General features: G+C 31.6%; 2 protein-coding genes across 4 annotated transcripts in view; one reads left to right on the top strand and one right to left on the bottom strand.

Annotated features, from left to right (window-relative positions):
- Positions 1-3,484: 3,484 nt before the first annotated feature.
- Positions 3,485-24,138, bottom strand: LOC127698348 (adipocyte plasma membrane-associated protein-like). 2 transcript variants are annotated; one of them, XM_052201759.1, is made up of 10 exons: positions 24,097-24,138; positions 21,935-22,027; positions 20,155-20,253; positions 19,185-19,300; positions 18,361-18,453; positions 14,916-15,032; positions 14,146-14,317; positions 10,986-11,120; positions 10,011-10,191; positions 3,485-8,556 (listed from the first exon to the last, which is right to left on the bottom strand). In XM_052201759.1, the coding sequence occupies exons 2-10, from the start codon at positions 22,024-22,026 to the stop codon at positions 8,341-8,343; spliced, it is 1,221 nt and encodes a 406-aa protein (XP_052057719.1). In that variant the 5' UTR covers position 22,027; positions 24,097-24,138; the 3' UTR covers positions 3,485-8,340. The 2 variants fall into 2 exon arrangements, with proteins under 2 accessions (XP_052057719.1, XP_052057720.1); XM_052201760.1 differs by lacking the exon at positions 24,097-24,138 and adding an exon at positions 23,876-23,975.
- LOC127698337 (lysosomal cobalamin transporter ABCD4-like) overlaps positions 23,968-25,720 on the top strand; it is a 30,751-nt gene continuing 28,998 nt past the window's right edge. For both annotated transcript variants that reach the window (XM_052201744.1, XM_052201745.1), the window contains exon 1: positions 23,968-24,075. In XM_052201744.1, the coding sequence (XP_052057704.1) occupies positions 24,032-24,075 (44 nt within the window). In that variant the 5' untranslated portion in view covers positions 23,968-24,031. The remainder of the gene's footprint in view (positions 24,076-25,720) is intronic.

Below are 25,720 nucleotides of genomic sequence, written 5' to 3' on the forward strand. Positions count from 1 at the left end.
TTTTATACGACCGCAAAAACTTTTTGCGGTCGTATATTGGTATGACGTTGGCGTCGTCTTCGTCGTCGTCGTCCAAAGACACATTGGTTTTCGCACTCTAACTTTAGTTTAAGTGAATGGATCTCTATGAAATTTTACCATAAGGTTCAATACCACAAAAGGAAGGTTGGGATTGGTTTTGGGGGTTATGGTACCAACAGTTAAGGAATTAGGGGCCAAAAAGGGGCCAAAAATAAGCATTTTTGTAACTTCCAGACATTACTTGTGTGTTAGTGTATGGATCTCTCTGACATTGTACCACAAGGTTCCATATCACACAGGGAATGCTGGGATTGATTTTGGGGGTAATTGCCTCAAAAATATTAGGAATTAGGGGCCAAAAAAGGAGCAAAAAACAAGCATTTTTCTAGTTTCATGATAATAACTTGTGTGTAAGTGTATGGATCTTTCTGAAATTGTACTACAAGGTTCCATATCACAAAGGGAAAGCTGGAATTGAGTTTGGGGGTAATTGCCCAAAACATATAGGAATAAGGGGCCAAAAATAAGCATTTTTCTAGTTTCCAGACAATAACTTGTGTTCAAATGTATGGATCTCTCTGAAATTGTACTGCAAGGTACCATACCACAAAGGGAAGGCTGGGATTGAGTTTGGGGGTGATGAGTCATAAGGGGGTTCAAAAAATTTTGGGGGGGGGATTTTTTTTTTTTCCTTTTTTTTTTCTTTTAAAATTTTCCATTTTAAGTTGGTTATTTCTGTTTTATATTTAAAAGCAAATAATAATGATATGGTAGGAGATACACACCAAACAGGATGTGTAAATTATTATATAATAAGTATTGTGCAATAGCAAGAAATTTTCAATTGCACAGTATTGCACAATAGCAAGAAATCTTCAATTGCACAGTATTGCGCAATAGCAAGAAATATCCAATAGCACAATATTGCGCAATAGCAAGAAATTGTCAATTGTACAGTATTGCGCAATAGCAAGAAATATTCAATTGCACAGTATTGTGCAAAAGAAGATACTTCGTATAAATTGCTTATTTCTTGATCAATTTCAATGGGATTTTATTCTTGAATTCTTGGGGTTCTTTAATATGCTGATTCTAACCGTGTATTAAGTTTTTGGATTTTGAACCCCGTTTTTAAATTGGTCCACATTGAGGTCCAAAGGGTCCAAAATTAAAATTTGTTTGATTTCATCAAAAATTGAATTATTGGGGTTCTTTGATATGCTGAATCTAATCGTGTATTTAGATTACACAAAAATCTAAATACATGTTTAGATTCAGCATATCAAAGAACCCTAAGAATTCAATTTTTGTTAAAATCAAACTAAGTTTAATTTTGGACCCTTTGGACAAATTCCAAAATTAAACTTAGTTTGATTTTAACAAAAATTGAATTCTTAGGGTTCTTTGATATGCTGAATCTAAACATGTATAAATTGAATTCTTTGGGTTCTTTGATATGCTGAATCTAACCATGTATTTAGATTTTAGATATTGGACCATAATAGGTGAATGTCCAATTTAAAATTTTTAAGTTCTTAGACCACATTCATTCTGTGTCAGAAACCTATGCTTTGTCAAATATTTAATCACAATCCAAATTCAGAGCTGTATCAAGCTTGAATGTTGTGTCCATACTTGCCCCAACTGTTCAGGGTTCGACCTCTGCGGTCGTATCAAGCTGCGCCCTGCGGAGCATTTTATTAGCATTTAAAATAAGGATTATACACTGTTTTGTATATTTGGGTTTCATGTTTTAAGTATAAACGGCTGCATTACATAAGTTTTTATCGTAGTTTTATTCTATGACTATTTTTTTAGTAAGTTTAAATATAACAGTTTATAGCAATGCGTTATTGGCTCAAGTATCCATCTGATTTGTCCCATTTTCATTTCTTGCCATGAAACTGTATCCAGATGTCTTATGCTCTGAAGTTTCTGTCTTTTATTTTCATGGTTCATTGATTAAGCTTTTTTTTTATATGGTTAGTTTTTTGTAAACCATAGATCAACTATATTTGAATAAAGAAGGATTGTAAGGTGTACATAATACATAAAAAGAATAACAATATTACCAAAATATTGGCCAGTAAAACAGAACACACTCAAAATCGACTCCTGGAAAAAATAGACATACAAACAGAAGACAAGTAACAACTCATAAACTAAATATTGACCAGATAGCCTAACTTACTACAGGCACATAATGTGTTGATGTTAAACAAGTTTGACCTGTGTACAAATCTACTATATATAAGTAAAACACAATTTGACACCCCAAAACCTCTACAATTTAGTTAAAAACCACAAAAATATCCCAATTTACAGTATAATTGCCAATGAAATAACTATACATAAGCCAAAGAACAAGGTGTGAACAATGAGGCGAGACATTTCTATGTGTTAAAAAACAATTTATCCTTGATTGTCTTGTGGATTTTAGACATTATTCTTCTTGTCCGTCATTTGACCAAATCTCAAGTAATTTATACCATACAAGGGTTAGTGTAAGCTCACATTTGATTTTGAGATGTTCCTGTGTCATTCAGATTTATGGAACTCCTGTTGAAAAAATAAGTGTTTCTCTGCTTTCATTAAATAACTTTTTAGAGCAATCTTGGTTCATATTGGCTAATTCATTTATAATGCTGTGTTAATGCTACTGATACAAAATCCTTACCTTGTTTGCATTCCTGCTGTTTTATGAAGTTTCTTTATCTGTTTTCATGGTAAAATGACCATATACTCTAGTTTGCCATAATAATTTGAATAACCTTGCCATTGCATCAAAGTCTGTGCACTTGTCCAATCACAGATGGTTAGAAATTGATTGTCATACAGTAACACTATGTGGTGTGCATAAATGGTGACCATAAGCCTAAAGATGTTGCTGAATTGATCTGTATTTCATGGGTCACTAGCTTTGATATGATAACATATTTTGTCCAATGATCAAGATATAAGGGGTAGCGTTGACACAATAACAAAACTATTTTAACCCTGTCACATGTTTAGGTGCCTGTTGCAAGTAAGCAAAATTTGTCAATGAATATTGCTGTCTCAATTTTTCTGTCTATTTAGAATTTGTTATTGATGTCAGAATGTTGGCATTCCCCAGTGAATTTATTCAAAGCTTGTCAAGACTTGTCACAATTTAGAGCGTAAATGCCTGAATGCCATTTGGTGTAAGTCCTTTTTATCGTTAAAGGCCATATGGTGACTTTTAAAATTCTATTTTTGGTAAACTTATATTTTTGGGTAGCTTTCTTTTCGACATTATCCCAATATCTTCTTTAATCTATATAAATAGAGAATCATATTTGGTATATTATAGACAACTGGTTAATATTTCAGACTTCCCAATGGATGTCTGTCTACATATGTGTAAGCTTTGTGGATTTTTATTGAGAAGATCTCACCACAATAACTCATGATATTTTAAAAGGAGCACTACAAATGTAATGAATTTTTACAATTTGGAATATTTTATTTATTAAATCATAAACAAATTAATATAACAACAACCATAAAAACTCCTTTTTCCAAATTTTATCACCTTTGAAGCAAAAAAAAATCCTAATACAAATGTTAAATATATAATCAATGTCTTTCTATTGACGAACATATAGGTGCCACAAAATAAGTGAAATGATACAATAATTGTCCTTTTTATTTTTTCCTGGTCTACAACTTAGTCTGTATTTATTGTGTATTTTGTCCTGATTTTTTCCCTATACCTTCCAAATTTATTTCAGCATGTGTTTTGCATGAAATAGAAATAAATTGGGTCAAAGTACACTTTAAGAATTTTTGAATTTTGAAGTAATGTGATCCAGGGAAAACATTGAAATACTATTGAAGTGAAGTGTAAACAAAAAATGATGGAGTTTTATATGCTGTGCCAAAATAAAGTTTATATTTTGTTATTTAAAAAAAAAATATGAAAAAAGATTTAGATAACCATGCTTATTTTTAAGTTACAGACTGCAAAATTTTCATATTATGTGTGGATTATACATGGAAAAAACACTATCTTGTTACTAGGAGTACACTAAAAGCTAGAATCTTTGAATAAAATATTCAAAGATATCTCTAAAACAAGCTTTCAGTTAACAAAAAGTAAATATGAAGTCATTATACTTGTTTTCTTAAGAAAATATATAAATACAGTACATTATATGATACAACAGAACGTTCTTGAGTTCTCTCCCCTTATAAAATTTTTAAACTTTTGAATCAACGTCTGCACTTGGAAACAATGGTATTACCATAAGATAGAATCAAATGAATTTCTCCATTTAAAAATAAAAAGTACCACACATAAATCACTTCTCTGCTTCAAAATGGGCTGTGCAAATTTTTACGTTTAGGTGTACAGGGGTATAACTCGTGACCTCTACTTACAATATTCATAATTTTCTTCTTGCTTCCTTCACATTTTAAGAGGAAATTTGTTAATAATTGACGTTCAGTTCATGATAATACATTTAATAGACATTCTGAATATGATCCAGTAAACAAATTAAATTAAAAAAAAACAAAGTAAAATTAAATGCCCAATTCATTACTAAATGCTTTATAAAGAACATTAATAATACTCATAATCACATTAAAATCTAACAGATATCATTTTGTTAAATAAATCAGCTTTAAATTGCTCATCAATTTACAAGTTTATATGACAATTTGGGTTATTTCATCCAAATGTGAGTAAAAGTCAAATTAGTTCATTAAAATTGTCTAGCCTAACTGTCCCAAATGCAGCAGTTTTTCAAAAAATTTTCACTGAACTCATCCACACATCTTAAACAAGATAATGTAAAAGAAATAATTTGCAGTCAATTTATTTTGGTGACTTTCACGTAAAAAAAAAAAGCAAATATCAATCCTGAACATGTACAACTTGGATATTCCTTATATAAATACATCAAGAAAATTAGAAAATAGCGAAAAATAAATCACTGCAAAGTCAGCTAGAAAGGGCTAAGCATGAAAAAAGTACCCACGAAAATAAGTTGGTTTACAGTACTTATAACTTAAAATATATTTTTAGATTCTACCGAATACCCAGTTGGATTAAATATTTGTTCGCTTGAGATACATTTGTAGTAAAACATGAGATTTAATTATCAAGATTTGACAAATATCAGAATTTAAGATGTCGAAAGGTGGAATCTGTTTCTGTAATGACTTAATATAAAAAGACTTGAGTAAAATATTCAATTAAAGGAGTAGGTTCGATAAGGCCCTAAAATGGCCCCGTTTTTTAGCTTAAATTTCAAATTAGGATTTATTGACCAATATCACAATGAATCATAGCTAATACAGTGACTAGATAGGAAATAAGCCTTTTGATAAAAATTTACGTACCTATGTTTTATTCTTAAATCACAAATAGTACTCATTTTGATTTTCCACGAAAAAATAAAAGAAAATTGGCAAATTTACATTGATTATTGGACAGGAAACATGTAGAGTGCATACGTCGACAAAATAGATCTTTTGAAATAATGTTTGTAAAGACATTTTACATTTCTAACTTGAATATTTAGTTTGTCTGCGCCTGCGCTCTATGTTTCCTGTTCCTAATTTTGGTTGAAAACCGGCCGATTTTGTCAAATTTCGCCAAAATCTTGAATCTTGACCTATTTGGGATGTAAAAATCAACGCTTTAGAATAAAACTTTGAAACAACAAGTTATATTTAACTTTCTCACATGTCTTTAAGTCAACTTAAAACATTTTTCATCTTACAACATTGAACTTTATAATCGGGGCCTTACCGAACTTACTCCTTTGATAGAATAATTTTATATGAGTGACAATTTGTTTACCAGTAATGTGTGGTTTTTGGGTAAAGACTACATGAAATGCAATAAAAATCCTATGGTACTGACTTGATATCTAAATCTTCCAAGGTTTATCACTGCTTTTGAGATAAACAAAATATAGTGCATTGATCATAACATTCTATACATCGAATCCATGAACATTTCCAGAAATTTATCAATGAAATATATGCTCAGATATTCAAGTTACAAAATGATGTTATACTTGTCAAGAAAATTACATAAATTGTGCAAGGTGCAGGAATCTAATATCGGTTCTAAAAATATCAATGATGTCATTGTTAAAGTAATCTTTAAAATTAGAGTTATCCTCCTTTGTCCATAATTGTAGTTGAATCAACTACAACCAATGCTTTATACAATGCAATGTTTAATTTTACTTCCCACTTATAAATTAAAGCAATCTTTACCCTTCAGTGCTTTCAAGCACTTTGTTTAAATACATCACATTGGTCAGAACCAATTAAATGCACAAAAAATTAGTGTAATATAGATTTTATCATTGCATCTAGTGAAATTTCATATTCAAGTTACTTGTAAGAGAGGAAAAACATTACATTGCATGAGGTGCAGTGGTGAATCTCTTTCTCTAATTACTTTTAAACGATGACAGTTTTTGTTGATTTTTAGGCATGCTCACCTTTCTCATATCATTTCAACTTTTTTGTAGATCTTACTTTGCTGAACATTTTTGCTGTTTACAGTTTATCTTTATCTTCAATAATATTCAAGATAATAACCAAAAACTGCAAAATTTCCTTAAAACAACCAATTTAGTGGCAGCAACCCAACAATGGGTTGTTCGGTGTGTCTGAAAATTTCAGGGCTGATAGATCTTGACCTTTGGAACATTTTAACCCCATGTCAGATTTGCTCTAAATGCTTTAGTTTCTGAGATATAAGCCAAAAACTGCATTTCACCCCTATGTTCTATTTCTAGCCATGGCGGCCATGTTTGTTGATGGATCAAAATTTCGGATACAATTCATAAACTAGATTCCTAAAGGAACATTCATTCAAAGTTAAGAAGTATTAGGCACAATAGTTTCAGAAAGAAGATTTTTAAATGTTAGCAAACTTGATGAACACATTGCTTAAAATTGTATTTAAAGGGCAATAACTCCTTAAGGGGTCAATTGACAAATTTGGTCATTTAATTTTTCTGTAGATCTTACTTTGCTGAACATTATTGCTGTTTACAGTTTATATCTATCTATAATAATATTCAAGATAATAACAAAAAACTGCAAAATTTCCTCAAAACTACCAATTTAGTGGCAGCAACCCAACAATGGGTTGTTCGATTTGTCTGAAAATTTCAGGGCTGATAGATCTTGACCTTTAGAACAATTTCATCCGTGTCAGATTTGCTCTAAAAGTTTTAGTTTTGGAGATATAAGCCAAAAACTGCATTTGACCCCTATGTTCTATTTTTAGCCATGGCGGCCATGTTTGTCAATGGATTAAAACTTCGGATACAATTTATAAACTAGATATCCAAAGGAACATTTAGATGAAGTTTGAAGGTATTTGGCCCAGTAGTTTCAGAGGAGAAGATTTTTAAATGTTAGCAAACTTGATGAACAAATTGTGTAAAATTGTCTTTAAAGGGCAGTAACTCCTTAAGGGATCAATTGACAATTTTGGTCATATAAAACTTTTTTGTAGATCTTACTTTGCTGAACATTATTGCTGTTTACAGTTTATATCTATCTATAATAATATTCAAGATAATAACAAAAAACTGCAAAATTTCCTTAAAACTACCAATTTAGTGGCAGCAACCCAACAATGAGTTGTTCGATTCATCTGAAAATTTCAGGGCTGATAGATCTTGACCAATTGAACAATTTGACCCCATGTCAGATTTGCTCTAAAAGCTTTAGTTTTTGAGATATAAGCAAAAAACTGCATTTGACCCCTATGTTCTATTTTTAGCCATGGCGGCCATGTTTGTCGATGGATCAAAACTTCGGATACAATTTATAAACTAGATACCCTAAGGAACATTTAGTTAAAGTTTGAAGGTATTTGGCCCAGTAGTTTCAGAGGAGAAGATTTTTGAAATAGTTTACGACGACAGACGACGACGACGGACGCCAAGTGATGGCATAAGCTCACATAGGGCCCTTCGGGCCCCGATGAGCTAAAAAGTGAATAAGTAAATAAAATAAGCACCTACTACATACATTTATATTCATTTGACAAAAGTGGAATTGTAATACAGGGTTCAAAAAAATATGATAAAAATAATAATGCAATGTTTTGTTTTTCTTATGGATACAAATTTACATGTGATATGTCTCTTTTCTCAGCACAGCATATTGACCATACTAATTCTTATAATCATATAGATTTACATTTCATAAATTCAAAATGCAGAATCAAGGAATGCAAATCTTTAGCAACAATTGACTTGTTATCTTTCAATTGCTGAAGTCCCTCTAGATATTCTGAACATTATCTTGCCGAGTTCAGGTTTTCAGCCTCCCTAGATATAACCTTGACATGTGTGGTAAGAAATAACTCCCCAAATACAATACACCATCTTTATCTTCCACTTCACTGACACTTGGAACTTTTGTTGCTGTAGGGTCATGTAAGCTTCTAATTATCTCCCCTTCTGAACTGATTTCTAATATCAATCCATATTTTGGTACAAGTTTAATTATGGTTTCTTGTGAAATAATCTGAAAAATATATTGAAATTTAAATCATAATAATTGAATAAGATAAATCTATCTTGGCATTCACTTAATTGAAATCTATTAGATAATGAATATTTGAATAGTTAAAAAAAACAATTAAATATTTACTATTAAGTACAGATGAACCCCCCAAAAATCAAACAAATATTTTTTTATAATTTTAAGTAAAACACTTGTGAATATTTAGATTAAGGTCAAGGAACAGAAATTAGGCTATGTCACAGAATTTGCTTAAATTTTGCATACAACCTTGACTCATTGAACTATAACTGAAAATCGAAAAAATAATGCATTTATCTCTCTTTTTATCTAAAATATTATTTATTGAATTCTTTCAAAATAGGTTTAAATTTGTATAGAAAGCACATAATATCAGCGAAAAACCTTCTTAATTTTGTCTTCAAATCATCAAATCTCTTTATTTCTAATACATAGATTTTTCTTTAAAAAAACATATGTTGTTGATACATAAATTTCGGTTTTAATGATATAAAATAATCATATGGTCACCGACTTCATTTTTTGTCTAATAATCAATCTGTTACCTAGTTGGAAGTGAAAAACGTCAAAAACTAACTATTTACGGCCTGCAACACGATGACATTACGATTATTTCGACGTTTTGTGGCATTTTTCATATCAAACACCACTTTCAATGATGTATACCGTAAAAACGAAGTCGGTGACCATATCATTATTTTAGATCATTAAAACAGATAATTTGTATCAACCACATATAGTTTTTAAAGAAAAATGTATGTATTAGAAATTAGAGATTAGATGATTATAAGACAAATTTAAGGTTTTTCAACGCTTTTATGTGCTTTCCATACAAATGTTTCCCTATTGTGAAAAAATTCAATCAGTAATATTTCGGATGATAAAAGAGATAAATGCATTATTTTTTTCGATTTTCAGTTAAAGTTCAATGAGCCAACGTTGCAAAATTTAAGCAAAATCTGTGACATAGCATTTCATCTGTGACATAGTCCATTTCCTGTAACTTGACCTTTAAATGAAAACTTCTATCATTTGGTGGACAGATAAATAAAAGATAGTAACTAATCCTGGTGTATCCATAAATTATTGCTTCAAAAACTACCTACTATTGACCAACTTTTTTATAAAAGAGAAAAAGGATTTGATGTTTGAGTATATGTCGCTAAACCTTACCTATGTAACAAAATTGTAAAATATTTAATATAATGTTGGGCTTTAACATGCAAATATGACCATTTTTAGATTTGACAATGATCCTACAAATAAATCTAGCAAAGAGAATATTTTTTTAAAAAGTATCAGTCAATCAGAAAATAAGACAAAAAAGTATGAAGGAAATACTCATTCATCAATAAAACTGTGTTTTAGGGGCCAAAGCTTAAGGGGGACTTAAAAATAGGGCAAAGTAACAGTGATTCAGTGAACCAAATAAATACCTTTGCAACCAGTTTTCTTAACCAAGGTTTGTTAGCCATGAATTCATAGACTTTACTCCTCAATGTAGCTATCCCAATCCAATAGCCACCACCACTACTGAGTCTGATATTGTCTGGGAGTCCTGGAAGATTGTCCATAAATACTTCCATTGTCCCTTTCTTAGGTCCCTTCAGATGATACCTTTAATAAATTGCAATCATAATGTTATAGGCTAAAGCAATTTCAAAATACAGATATAATGTAAGAAAATGAAATTTTAACTTATTCTGAATTTTTTTTTCTATAAGTACAATATGATAATGTTGTCTGGAATGTTAAGGTAAGCAGTGTTTAAAATTGCCACAGCTTAAGTTTTGAAAATAATCAATAACCAATCTTTTGTGCCGTTTTTGTCTTCAATCTATGATGATAATGGTCTTTATTTATTCAATATTCAAAACAAATTGTAATGTAACACTAGATACTTCAATAAGCTTATACCATTTAATTGGTATCTATGCAAAACACTGACTACAATTTCGGTCATATTCTTAATAGAGCATTGTGTTTTGGCAGGTGATAGGGCATTAATAAAGCAGAAACCCCTGTGTTAACAATATTTTCACTGATTTTTATCTAAATACTGATTCTAAATTGTACAATATCATAAGAGCAAGTTACTTCTCTTATACAAAGCTGCAGCAGGACCCCGATACCAGTGACAATACACAGATTATACAGAACACTAATGGGAAGTCTAAGTTACTTATGTGGTTTTCCCTAGGTTCCATTTGGATTCAAGGAAGATGAAACTAATCTGTTATCGCGTTTTAACAAAGTAGTATTTATTTCAAATGTGAAATTCACATTACTTGGTAAGACATCATCATTATCATTGAAAGTTAAGAATAGCTTTAATTAATCTTAGATATTTGAGCTATTTACAGTAACTTTTGATTTGAATAACTATGAGTGATATATATATATCTTCTCACTTAAATATTCTTGCCCATGTTGTTTCACAAATCAGTAAATATTCCTCATTTCTGGAAATCTGTACACCATTTGCAAATGCTAATCCTGATGCTAGCTCTTTGGTGATATTAGTAATCGGATCATATGAAATTAGTCTGTAAATAAAAAAAAATGAAGGACTGTCAAACAGGAACAAAACAACCCTAGGATTTTATGCAGATGGTTATGTATATTTAAATAAATGAGTCTTACTCAGTGATAGACCTATAGAAATGTTGATAGTCAGTTTTAAAAACAAATATATGAACGTACATGATAATAAAATGCTTCGCAGGGTGCAGCTTGATACGACCGCAGAGGTTGAACCCTGAACAGTTGGGGCAAGTATGGACACAACATTCAAGCTTGATACAGCTCTGAATTTGGATTGTGATTAAATATTTGACACAGCATAGGTTTCTGACACAGAATGAATGTGGTCTAAGAACTTAAAAATTTTAAATTGGACATTCACCTATTATGGTCCAATATCCAAAATCTAAATACATGGTTAGATTCAGCATATCAAAGAACCCCAAGAATTCAATTTTTGATGAAATCAAACAAAGTTTAATTTTGGACCCTTTTGGCCTCAATGTGGACAAAGTTGATAACGGGGCCCAAAAATCAAAAATCTAAATACATGGTTAGAATCAGCATATCAAAGAACCCCATATATTCAATTTTTGTTGAAATCAAACAAAGTTTAATTTTGGACCCCGATTTGGACCAACTTGAAAACTAGGCCCATAATCAAAAATCTAAATACATGTTTAGATTCAGCATATCAAAGAACCCTAAGAATTCAATTTTTGTTAAAATCAAACTTAGTTTAATTTTGGACCCTTTGGACCTTAATGTAGACCAATTTGAAAACAGAACAAAAAATTAAGAATCTAAATACACGGTTAGATTCGGCATATCAAAGAACCCCAATAATTCAATTTTTGATGAAATCAAACAAAGTTTAATTTTGGACCCTTTGGACCTCAATGTGGACCAATTTAAAAACGGGGCCCAAAATCAAAAAACTTAATACACGGTTAGATTCAGCATATTAAAGAACCCCAAGAATTTCAGAATAAAACCCCATTGAAATTGGTCAAGAAATAAGCAATTTATACGAAGTATCTTCTTTTGCACAATACTGTGCAATTGAATATTTCTTGCTATTGCGCAATACTGCACAATTGACAATTTTTTGCTATTGCGCAATATTGTGCTATTGGATATTTCTTGCTATTGCGCAATACTGTGCAATTGAAGATTTCTTGCTATTGCGCAATACTGTGCAATTGAAGATTTCTTGCTATTGTGCAATACTGTGCAATTGAAAATTTCTTGCTATTGCACAATACTTATTATATAATAATTTACACATCCTGTTTGGTGTGTATCTCCTACCATATCATTATTATTTGCTTTTAAATATAAATCAGAAATAACCAACTTGAAATGGAAATTTTTAAAAGAAAAAAAAAAAAGAAAAAAAAAAAAAAAAGGAAAAAAAAAAAAACCCCCCCCAATTTTTTGAACCCCCTTATGATTCATCACCCCTAAAATCAATCCCAGCCTTCCCTTTGTGGTATGGTACCTTGCAGTACAATTTCAGAGAGATCCATACACTTGAACACAAGTTATTGTCTGGAAACTAGAAAAATGTGTTTTTTGACCCCTTTTTGGCCCCCAATTCCTAAACGTTTCGGGCAAATCACCCCCAAACTCAATTCCAGCTTTCCCTTTGTGACATGGAACCTTGTAGTACAATTTCAGAAATACCCAAACACTTACACAAAAGTTATTGTCATGAAACTAGAAAAATGCTTGTTTTTTGCCCCTTTTTTGGCCCCTAATTCCTAAAATTTTGAGGCAATTACCCCCAAAATCAATCCCAGCATTCCCTGTGTGATATGGAACCTTGTGGTACAATTTCAGAGAGATCCATACACTTAAACACAAGTTATTGTCTGGAAACTAGAAAAATGCTTATTTTTGGCCCCTTTTTGGCCCCTTATTCCTAAACGTTTCGGGCAATTACCCCCAAACTCAATTCCAGCTTTCCCTTTGTGATATGGAACCTTGAAGTACAATTTCTGAAAGATCCATACACTTACACACAAGTTATTGTCATGAAACTAGAAAAATGCTTGTTTTTTGCCCCTTTTTTGGCCCCTAATTCCTAATATTTTGAGGCAATTACCCCCAAAATCAATCCCAGCATTCCCTTTGTGATATGGAACCTTGTGGTACAATGTCAGAGAGATCCATACACTAACACACAAGTTATGTCTGGAAGTTACAAAAATGCTTATTTTTGGCCCCTAATTCCTTAACTGTTGGTACCATAACACCCAAAATCAATCCCAACCTTCCTTTTGTGGTATTGCACCTTATGGTAAAATTTCATAGAGATCCATTCACTTAAACTAAAGTTAGAGTGCGAAAACCAATGTGTCTTCGGACGACGCCGGACGAGGACGACAACAACGACGACGACGCCAACGTCATACCAATATACGACGCAAAAATTTTTGCGGTCGTATAAAAAGGGCAAAATATTCCTTTTTGAGCTCTCCTGTCCCAAAAGGGCTAATGTTAGCTATTGCCATCACTTAAAGCCCATCATCTGTTTCCTTCCAACACCATGGCAAAAACTAATAAGTCAAAAAGACGAACAAGAGCCCACAAAACACTACACAGAAAACTTTAGTCTTAAGTTGAGCAACAAGAATCAACTAAAACAGATTTGTGCATTAAAAGGACTGCTAGCAATATCATGACTGTCATGACAATAGATGACCTATCCTTTGGATCTCTGTATATGCTATAATAACTTACTAACAAAGGTTGTACATGTAGTAAGCCTGTATTTGTTTCATTTTTACATCTTTTATTTCTTTAGATAAAATATTGACTTTGCTTATAAAATCTTAAAACATAAATAAGCTGTAAGCTACTTCTTTCCTACAGTTTGAAATTTTGAAGGAGTATACTATAAGGCTATCATATGGTGTTATTTAAATATCATATATAAACATCTAGATATTTATTTTTGGTGTTAATGGGTTACACACCTCAATTAATTTATATTGAAAAGATTCATATTGTACCATGTCAACCCTAAAGTTCTATATTTATGACCTTCCTGTGGCTTCTCCTTCGAAGATGCAGTATCTGTTATGACGTCTGTCCCATTTAGCACTTGAATCTGTCATATATATCATGCCATCGCTAGCTATTGTTAAATCATTCAAGAATTTTGATGGTCTACCATTTATCTCAGCAGTGGTAGGCCATAACAAAACAAAGTCTCCTGTAAAAAAAAGTTTAAACTTAACAATCCCAAATTGACATTTATAACCATGGTAAATATTTTTCAAAATTTATTAAATATTCATTTGTTAAACAAATTTATCAATCTGTTTAATTTTCAAACTACAAGCTTAACCCTCTTAAACTATCAAACCCCAGATTTATATAGTGTTCTCAATGTGTCTTAACTTTTTAAGCAAAGGTTACAATTTTGTACATTATATAAATAACACATAGCTGATAGGGTGATAGAGCAGATTGTTACCCCAAGAAAACATTGTCAACTGAGGAGAAGCCAAGGTTGACAATGTCTTTTCGAGGGGAAACAATCTGCTCTATCACCCTCTCAGATATGTGTTATTTAATTTATTATACTGAATGTTCTGTTATTACTGTCTATCAAAATTCAAATTCAAAGTAATAAACTATGACGTCTTATACATAACAACTATCTGTATTTAATAAAGCGCACACTTGATCAAGCGTCTCCGTGAAGGGTAATAGAGTATTTACCATAGGATAGAGTAAATTGTCTCCCTCATATAAACCAATCAAAATCTGGCATTTTGACATGAAGTATAATAATATAAGATACAAACCAGTAGCAACATTGACCTGATACAATCCCAGATATGTGTCTATAACATACAGGTAGCCATTCTTATCTAATCTCATTCCAAGTGGTCTACCACAAGTTGGCTCATTATCAAAACCTCCTGGAAAAAAAAATTATAAGTAATTAGAATAATGAGAAACATTCTTTCGTAAATCTTTCACAGTATGACATGTGTCCACCAACGTACCTACTTGGTTATCCACACAAAATTGATATAATTTTCATGTGCACAATGCATGCTTCTGGAATAACCTTCATCAGGTATACTGTGCAACAGAGTTTCTGCTTTGAAAATGTAACTACAATACTATAACAATTATATGTCAGTACTGATATTTTATAGATATAAGAAGATGTGGTATGAGTGCCAATGAGACAACTCTCCATCCAAGTCAAAATTTATAAAAGTAAACCATTATACCGTAGGTCAAATTACGGTCTTCAACAAGGGGCCTTGGCTCACAACAAACAGCAAGCTATAAAGGGCCCCAATAATTACTAGTGTAAAACCATTCAAACGGGAAAACCAACGGTCTAATCTATATAAACAAGAGGCTCTCAAGAGCTTGAATCGCTCACCTGCATTTCAGAGGAGAAGATTTTTAAATGTTAGCAAACTTGATGAACAAATTGTGTAAAATTGTCTTTAAAGGGCAATAACTCCTTAAGGGGTCAATTGACAATTATGGTCATATTAACTTTTTTGTAGATCTTACTTTGCTGAACATTATTGCTGCTTACAGTTTATACATATCTATAATAATATTCAAAATAATAACAAAAAACTGCAAAATTTTGTCAAAACTACCAATTCGGTGGCAGCAACCCAACAATGGGTTAATCGATTCGTCTGAAAATTTCAGAGCTGATAGATCTTGACCAACTGAACAATTTTACCCCATGTCACATTTGCTCTAAAAGATTTAGTTTTTGAGATATAAGCCAAAAACTGCATTTGACCCTTATGTTCTATTTTTAGCCATGGTGGCCATGTTTGTCGATGGATACAAACTTCGGATACAATTTATAAACAAGATACCCAAAGGAACATTTAGTTAAAGTTTGAAGGTATTTGGCCCAGTAGTTTCAGAGGAGAAGATTTTTAAATGTTAGCAAACTTGATGAACAAATTGTGTAAAATTGTCTTTAAAGGGCAATAACTCCTTAATGGGTCAATTGACAATTATGGATATATTGACTTTTTTGTAGATCTTACTTTGCTGAACATTATTGCTGCTTACAGTTTATACATATCTATAATAATATTCAAAATAATAACAAAAAACTGCAAAATTTTGTTAAAAATTCCAATTCGGTGGCAGCAACCCAACAATGGGTTGTTTGATTCGTCTGAAAATTTCAGAGCTGATAGATCTTGACCAACTGAACAATTTTACCCCATGTCAGATTTGCTCTAAAAGCTTTAGTTTTTGAGATATAAGCCAAAAACTGCATTTGACACCTATGTTCTATTTTTAGCCATGGCGGCCATGTTTGTCGATGGATCAAAACTTCGGATACAATTTATAAACTAGATACCCTAAGGAACATTTATTTAAATTTTGAAGGTATTTGGCCCAGTAGTTTCAGAGGAGAAGATTTTTGAAATAGTTTACGACGACAGAAGACGACGACGACAGACGACGACGACAGACGACGGACGATGACGGACGCCAAGTGATGGCATAAGCTCACATGGGGCCCTTTGGGCCCCGGTCAGCTAAAAACGAGAAACGAGAAACACTTATGAACCACATCAACAAACGACAACTACTGAACATCAGATTCCTGACTTAGGACAGGTGTAAACAATTGCAGCGGGTTTAAACATTTCAATGGTACCAAACCTTCACCCTTATACCCATTAAGATATTCATCATATGAAAAAGGGCATGACAAACAGACCAAGCCATTACTGGTACTGGTTGTCTAAATCAAATTGACAAAAATAAGTATTTTCACATCAACTTAAACTTGATCTTTGACCTAACAACCTAAAAAAAAATATGGAAAATCCTCTTCTCAAGGGATGACCATTTCAAAGAGTAATTGAGAGTAACCAAGATATTTCTTTAATGCCAAATTGACAAGGTTTTGACCTTCATCAATGACCTCTGCCAAACCTTCCACCTTGAAAATAGGCATCATCCTGTCTTCATTCTTATAACGCTTACCAAGCTTGATGAATATTGACTAAGGTTTTTAGTCTGTATATTGTTGACAAGATTGTGGCAAGTAAAAGAACAAAGCTTAAAAGGACTGACTTGCTACACTTAGCACCATGCAACACTATTTCCTTTCTACATCATAGCATTATAAAAGCAATGGTTTCATTATACCCTCATAATGATCAAGTATACCAAGAATCATAATGACCAATAAATCTTTGGCTAGCACATTGATAACAAGGTTTTCAAATAAAATTTGATATCTGCTTGGCATTTGATTGTATGGTTATTGGTTGCTAAATGTCCAGTGGCAAATATTTCATGCATGTTCAGGATTAGAACAAACTAACAATAAACATTTGGCATTTGAACGATCAACTTTTAAATCAAATAGTTAATCATCTTTTCCAAAGGACAAGGTTCACTTTAGCCGAATACGTCCCTGAATTTCAACTTTATCATAAAATTTCAAAGTGGTCATAATTTGGTTCTTAAATGGATCTATTTCAAAAGCTTTACTTCTTTGTTAAAATAAATCTCTTCATAAGAGTACATTCTTGGCTTCAAAATCACTACATTTTGGATATTGTCAAAATACGATGATTTTGTGCATTTTTCGGACCTAAAAGCTTGAGGAAACCTGTGGCTGCAACCTAGGGTCCAAAATGTTCTGTAACCAAAAGTTGACCTGATGATATTGAATCCCTAGACACAAAATCTTCCTGGATCACGAGTGGTGGTCAAAGTAAATTATTAATGAAAATTTGACCAAATCTGACGTTACAACACAAATAATGCATACTTAAGGAGTCAATACTTCTTCATTTTTAATGTGATATGTCAAAATGAAGTTATTTTGTATTAATAGTAATATCAGTGAAATTTGTAGTATTTTGGCCGGATTAAAAAAAAAACCCTTCGTGAACTTACTTCTTTACTCTACTGTTTGGCCCACATTTCGAAGAAAGCATTTGATCTAGACTCTTGATCTCAGCTTACATTTGACCTTGACTGTAAAACTAAAATGTGGTCTCCCTTTAGTGACTTTTGTACTAATTTTGATGAAAGCAGACAAAACTTTTTCTTAGTATTTACAAACTTGTGTTACTGAAATCTACTTGCATTCATGCCTGCACATACAAACATTATATCTCTTACATATATTCCATTCCATTCAATAAATTTTTTAAGCTGAGTTTCTTCAATAAAAATGTTATAGGCTTAAATCAAATAGCAAGAAGTAATGTTAAGTCTATTTACCACATGGTTCTTTTCCCAACTTTGCTAGAACCTGAACTTGTCCTTTGTAGATATGAAGAATTTTACCGTCCATAGTGCCAGTATAAATATGTTCTGGAAAATAGTTATATCAAAACATTTTGGAGAATTTGGTGTTATGATAGACCATTGATTGTCTCTGGTAAATTTTTTCACTACTTGTCTCAGCCTTAAGGTAATTAAGTGTTTGGCATATTGTATAGACTGTTGCCTACTGTTGAAGACAATGTATTGAACTCTAAAATGTCTCTTGGTTTTTTTGTGTCAGTCTCATACCCCCCATCTCCTTTTTGTTCATGTAGTGGTTATATTCTCTTTTATATCTTAAAACTCTAAACACAGAGATATTTGTCTAGCCCTTCTTCATATCAAATTCAAAAACAGTAACTTTGCTAAACCACAATATCGATGTATGTATAAAACAGCAATAAAACCGCTTTTCCATTGCTTTAGATTTTTTCATTGTTATCATGTGTGTAGTGATATTGTTTCATTAATTGATCCCCCATATCATTTTCTTTCATTACATGAGACTACATCTCAAATTAACCTAATCACTAAATACTGAACAAAGTAATTACTTCAAGAGTTACAATAGAAACTTGGCCTCACAATATCCTTGCATATGACAGAAATATATATATAGATGTTAGTTATCCTGTATAATAATTATATTAGCAGATAGCAAAATTTCTGAAAACAAACATTTTCATCCCATAAATCAGTTGACAAGAACATTTAATATGCAGGAATTAAACACTAATTCTTTTCCTTCGAAAAAATAAATTTGTAAGACCTTGAATTACCTCCTTCAACAACTATAGATTCTGGTCCTAAAACTTGACCCTCATAGATGTGTTCTGATTTCTGTAAGTGGCTGTTAGGTTCAAGTGGCCCTACTAATTCTGGTCTTGGCTTAAAACTAGGCAAACAATATTTAAAAACAATAAAAATGATCAAAAGACAAGAACTGTGTATTATCATGATTATTAATATATATCATTAGTTACATAATGACAGATTATATGGGGTCCACCAAAACATCATAATACAGAGTTATCTTTCCTGAAGTGGTACTTATGTAATATGGAAATTTGAAAAATTCAAGCTAATATGAGAAAAGCTAGGATAATTACAATTCACTTCTTCACATACATGAGGGTCTGGATTGGGTTTCAGCTAGAAAAAAATGGGGTGCTTAAAAATAACAAATGGACAACAATGGTCTAAAAGATTACAGAATAGAGAAGTGATTACCTTCCACTTGACAATATTAAATGACATTAACATATTGATTTTCATTCATCAAAAAATAAATTCAGTGACATCATAATTAGATGATGTCATCGATGTTTTACTTGACAATATATGGCCCATAAACCCCCTGTAAAAAGTATAAAATGGTAATATACAGGATGCTCTCATCCTACAAAAAAGTAAGAAATTTGTCAGCATGATATCCTTCTATCTGTGCTATGCCTATTGCCACAGTCTCTTGGCATTATATCTTTATCATAACAAAGATCGTAGGAAGAGTGTGCTACCCTCACATACATTTTACCAAGTGATCAGTATAATAAATCATTAACTATCAATTCCCAATTTCAGTGAAGATAATGAAATGTTTTCCAAGATGAAACTATTTGGTTACAATTGAATAATTTTACGGATAGATCTTCTTCCAAAGATATAAAATTTTATAAAGCCAAAACATAGAAATAACATAATATAGTTTGTGTAATAAAACTAGTATGCAGAAAACTACATATGACGTACCTGTAACTCACAGGGTCAATTGGTGATGGTATGATTATCAATATTACTGGAGTAAGAATCAGGGCTGTTAACAGTCCAACAAAGGCTGCATGTGTCCAGCTATAAGCAAAAAAGTTAAACATAAGTTACATATACTTTACTATAGTTACATAATGCATGGTGGTGTAGGTCTAGAAAATGTCCATACATATGTCTTGCAACTGCTTCTTTGTTTGCAGGCGAGACAATACAAGCTACATAATATTGTAATTTTTTTTTAATTATGTTCTTTGTATGAATTAGTGCATGTACTACTCTTCAATGATACCTACATTTTATGTTCATAAAGATTTGTACAGAACTTTAATATATCTGGAAAACTTATTGCGAAAGAAATGAAACTTTCCACAGAATCATTTGCATTTACACTTGTTTCAGTTATTTTGTCCCTTTGAATAAATACAATAGATATTGTTCTCTGTGTAATTTATTCAAAGGGACCTTTAAATTTCTTCTAAGAGAAATCCATCACTCATTGATTAATTTACCTAAAGAAAAAAATTATCTTATAGTAGATGAAAATATATGTAACATCTCACAAAACTGCATGTGATGTTATATTTATTCAATATCAATAATATATTTTCAATCTGTTCTATATAAACATGATAAACACTGATTCAAACATTAAAAGTTGATTTCTGACAAAATTTTCAACATTGTTCCTACTGAAATTTGTTTTTTTGTGTGTTTAACAAATAAAAACTGGAAAATGACAATGTTTAAATTAAGGCCTTCTCACAAGTATTCTATAACTAAACAAACACCCCAAAAAATGCAGATTTCAATAGGAACAATGCTGAGAATTTTGTCAGAAAACAACTTGTAATGTTTGAATGGGACGAAAGAACTGACAAAAGTTTAAATCGACAGGTCAAGTGCAAATGATTCTGTGGGAAAGCTTCATTTCTTTCACAATAAAATATATCATTTTCCATTTAAAGACCATCCATATTTGGGTAATTGAAGCAGACTGGCTTATAATTATCTCAAGATCTTTATTTGACAATATTATTTCTGCTGAATATGTTCACAATGCAGTATTGAGTCAATAACAAATAAATAAAAGGACTATATTCAATTGTTAAATAGATTTTTAATGTCATTAGTGACAAAGGTGAAACAAATTAAAAATATAGGATTTGAAGTTTTTTGGCTCTTATATTAATTGTCCAAACTAGCAAGAGCCATTTAAAAAGTGTTGATATATAACATGAAATAATTGAATAAGAAATGCAAAAAAACAACATTATAATTGTTGAAGACAAAATTTTCCGCATCATAAAAAAAGAAGTCTTTATTGTGGGATCTGTAGGTAACTAGTGTTGAAACAGGCTGGCTCATAATATCCATTTGTACTTGTGATTCAAACCTTTTATAAGTAACAAAGATCATTGTATTAAAACATGATGATGATTCAACTAGAAAAAGAGTTATCCCACTGATACTATGGTGTAAAAGTCGGTTAAAGAGCTCTTAAGAGTTCATGTTCCTTGTTATTATGTATATATGCAATCCGACTTTAAATAAAGATTACTTACTTACTTACCACTGATACTGTGGTGTAAACAGACAGACAATATCAGAGAAGACTGAAGTTTGACATATTTGTTTTGATAACTGACATTCATGTATTTTTCTCCTTGCTATAAAAGAAGCATAAATAAATCTCTCACAAAAATTACAGTTCAGGGCAAATTCACTTAGTGGTGGAGCATAAAAATTATAATGAGTGACATACAATCCAGAGTCACGGCTCCTCCTTTCATCTTCATCTTCCATTTGATCATCTTGTGGGGTATGTATAGGTCTTCTTTGTCTAACATTGCTCATTCTATGAAAAAAAAAAAAAATTAAAACATGTGTTTATATGTTTTATAACACTAAAGCCTAAAATTATTTGAATAAGCTTGTAAAGCTATCATGAATAAGATATTTGCAATACTAGTACATACATGTAGAACTGGAGTATACAGATATTTAGTTCCTTGCAGATTTTCTTTTTAAAGTATATGAGTGTTTCGGCCCAAATCATATGAACCATGAATTTAACCCATAAAACATTGTCTAACTCCAAAGATTGAGGTCGACAAGTTTACACTAATTTTTCTCTGATCGTTCTCCATATAGAATGACTGCCTGTGTACTTATGTAAGAAATCACCAATCCATTCCAAGGTATTCTTATCTATGCCATTGTGTATTTTAATTTGTACAGTAGTCTGTTGTGAGGGATCTGACTTTGTTAAAAGCTTTGGCAAAGTCCATCATAATGACAAAAAATTCAGTTTGTATGTTGTTATTATTTTTTTTTTGCCATGTCCTGTATAAAAGATATTATAGCTTTGTCGTACATCAGCATTTTGATTGAAAGACATGTTGTAAATTGTATAATATATTTGTTTTTTTTAGATGTTATAATATTTGACTAGCTATGATATGTTCCATTATTTTTCAAAGTACACATGTTAGTGAGATTGGACTGTAATTTATAGAATTAATTATCATTAATGGCCTTTTCATATATTGTATCAAATACACATGCCTAAATTTATGTGCACAGGGTCATACACTGATTTAATAATTAGGTGTAGTATTATATATTTTGACCTATATTTCTGTTGACCAGTCATACTCATTTGCATAATATGCATAGTTTTTCTGTTGACCAGGCATACACATTTAAGTATTACAACAAATAATGCCTGTGTGATGTTTGGATAATTATATGCTTTCCCTAAATATAACAATGACGCTAGGTTAACGAATGAATGCTACATCTGGTTTCCGTGTGATTTGCAGCCATCACATTTCGTATAGGAGCCTAGTGACCCGACATCTTTTTAAAAAGCACCAGTGACCTTTAAATGCTTTAAATTTGCACTGTAAAATGCAGTTGCTTTCAAATTTGCTTTAAGGTGACCTGAGGTTATTTCTAAATGTGACATTGTGACTTATGGGGGTACCCTAATGGAGCCCAATGTCTGTCTGCAGTGTTTTTTCATAGGTTTGTGTCTGGTTTTAAGTCGTTAATTTTTCTTTGATTATTTATGCAGAATTGTTTTGTTTTGTTAATTTGTATAAAATTTCATATGTGGTCTGTGATCCATGGGCATGTTATTTGTTATTGTAGTATATTATCAGCCATATATAGTTCCTTTGTGATACTTTTGCCATAAACAGGGCTGCCAAGTCTCACACATTTTCATGCTTATTTGGCGGCAATTTCCTTTGATCTATTGTTTTTTCTCTTTGATCTTTACGATTTTGGCCAAATCTCACGCATTTGCATTATTAAAAGTTGGCAGAACTGCATAAATTGTTTTGATTATTCTAGCTAGAAGTTGGATGTCTTTTTCATGTTTTTTTATGTTTTCACAGTTAGCTTTTAATATGTTAATTGCTGGATTTTTCTATGTGCTTTTTTTTATTCTTTTCAGTATTACAGAGTCATGATGGCATTACCATCAGTTTTTTATGTGTGCTGCATTTGTTTATATAAATAATCTAATATCACCTCTTGTTGGATGTCTACAATTTGACTATATTGTCTGAGTATATATTAAGAGTGGTCATTTAATGATTTATTATCATGTCAAAATAAGGATTTGGTGTTGTATATTATCTAGATGTTTACATTAAGCAAGTATGTCTTATTAATCTTATTTGTGATAGATATTCACTTGTAATTAGTTGTTCAGGAAACTATCTATGTAAAAACAAAGCTGAGGATTACTATTTTATCCAAGGGGAGATAATTCTTGTTTATTTATCCCTTTCCGGTATTGCAGGACAAACGGGCATGATCTTGTGAAAGAGTCAAACATTTGTTATAAGACATGTCACCAGAAAGGAGTGCATTTAGACATAAGAACAAAACAAAGTAAAAGCTCCGAAAACCTACATTCATTCGTACAGTCTTCTGATCAATACAAAAAGTGTTTATTTTTATCCGGTGTTTGTGATATATCTATTTACCAATATTCTATAATTTACATGTAAATGACAAGAACGGACGCTCGAACTAAACTGTTGCTTCGAAAAATATGTACACAATGAATTAGAATTAAGCCAAAACTAGCCTCAAATAGTGCCAGCTGTTCTTAAACACAATGTCAGCCCAAGCATGGATAAGTTTGGTCCCACTTTCTACAGTCTCCTAATCAAAGTAAAGTTAGATGTAGAACCTAGCTGGAAAATAATGATATTAATAATCTTTTCTAATGATTCCCTTACTATCAGTTGCCAGGCCCCAGAGCTAATGGACCCCCTTGGTAGCCTACTCTGTACAATCTGTATGTGACTTCTTAATTAGATGTTAACTTCACTGGATCATACATATTAATTACATAAGAAGATCAGTACACAGTTTTTACACAAATCTATGCAGTAGATGAGTGTTTAATAAAATAATATCCTATTGATACTTTTGATATTCTGAAAAGTGACCCAATACCAGTGGCATGTCTTTGTATACCTACATATAGGAAAAGACCCCCAGTGACTGTAACGGTAATGGATTTGCTTATTGTTACATATCGTATGTTGACCTGTTCTGAAATCTTTGTTCTTTGGTTTTTATACGCCCGTTTACAGGACGTATTATGGTATACCGTTGTACGTCCGTCTGTCCGTCCGTCCGTCGTCAACATGTCGGACATTAACTCAAAAACGCTTTAACCAATTTGCTTAAAACTTTGGTGAATTGTTTATATCTATTGATGTGAGCTCCCTTTCGTTTTTTATAAATTTTAGATTTTACGTTTCCGAGTTATGGGGTTTTATTCATTAAAAAAAGGGGGATTTTCCAGTTTTCGGACAATAACTCAAGAATGCTTTCACCAACTTGCAAGAAATTTTGGTTAATTGTTTATATCTATTGACATGAGCTCCCTTTGGATTTTTATAAATTTTAGATTCTACGTTCCCGAGTTATGGGGTTTTATTCATAAAAAAAAGCGGGATTTTCCAGTTTTCGGACAATAACTCAAAAATGCTTTCAGCAGTTCTCATGAAACTTTGATGAATTGTTGATATCTATTGATGTAAGCTCCCTTTAGAATTTTATAAATTTTAGATTTTACATTTCCGAATTATGGGGTTTATTCATTAAAAAAGGGGTGATTTTCCAGTTTTCAGACCAAAACTCAAAAATGCTTTCAGCAATTCGTATGAAACTTTAGTGAACTGTTTATATCTATTGATGTAAGCTCCCTTCAGAATTTTATAAATTTTATTTGTTTAAGTCTGACAACAGATTTAATAAGTATTGCGCAACAGCACATTGTATTGCACAACAGCAAGAAATCTTTAATTGAATATAAATTCAATTCATATAACCAACTTCAAGTTCTTTGACTACATTTATTCAGAAACCTATAATAGATGTATGTCAAATATTTAATTACAATCCAAATTCAGACCTGTATCAAGCTTGAATATTGTCCATTTTTGCCCCAACTGTTCAGGGTTAGACCTCTGCAGGCGTATCCAGCTGCGCTCAGCGAAGCAGTTTATTATGGATAGTT

Source organism: Mytilus californianus, unplaced genomic scaffold (genome assembly GCF_021869535.1).
Source record: "Mytilus californianus isolate M0D057914Y unplaced genomic scaffold, xbMytCali1.0.p SCAF_4, whole genome shotgun sequence".
In the NCBI taxonomy this organism is placed as follows: domain Eukaryota; kingdom Metazoa; phylum Mollusca; class Bivalvia; order Mytilida; family Mytilidae; genus Mytilus; species Mytilus californianus.

Coding starts and splice junctions, on each gene's coding strand:
- LOC127698348 (XM_052201759.1), bottom strand. CDS start 22,026: ATGAGCAATGTTAGACAAAGAAGACCTATACATACCCCACAAGATGAT. Junction 19,301..20,154: donor ATTGACCCTGTGAGTTACAG/GTACGTCATATG, acceptor TTGTTTGCCTAG/TTTTAAGCCAAGACCAGAAT. Junction 11,121..14,145: donor GAAGGAGAAGCCACAGGAAG/GTCATAAATATA, acceptor TTTTATTTACAG/ACTAATTTCATATGATCCGA.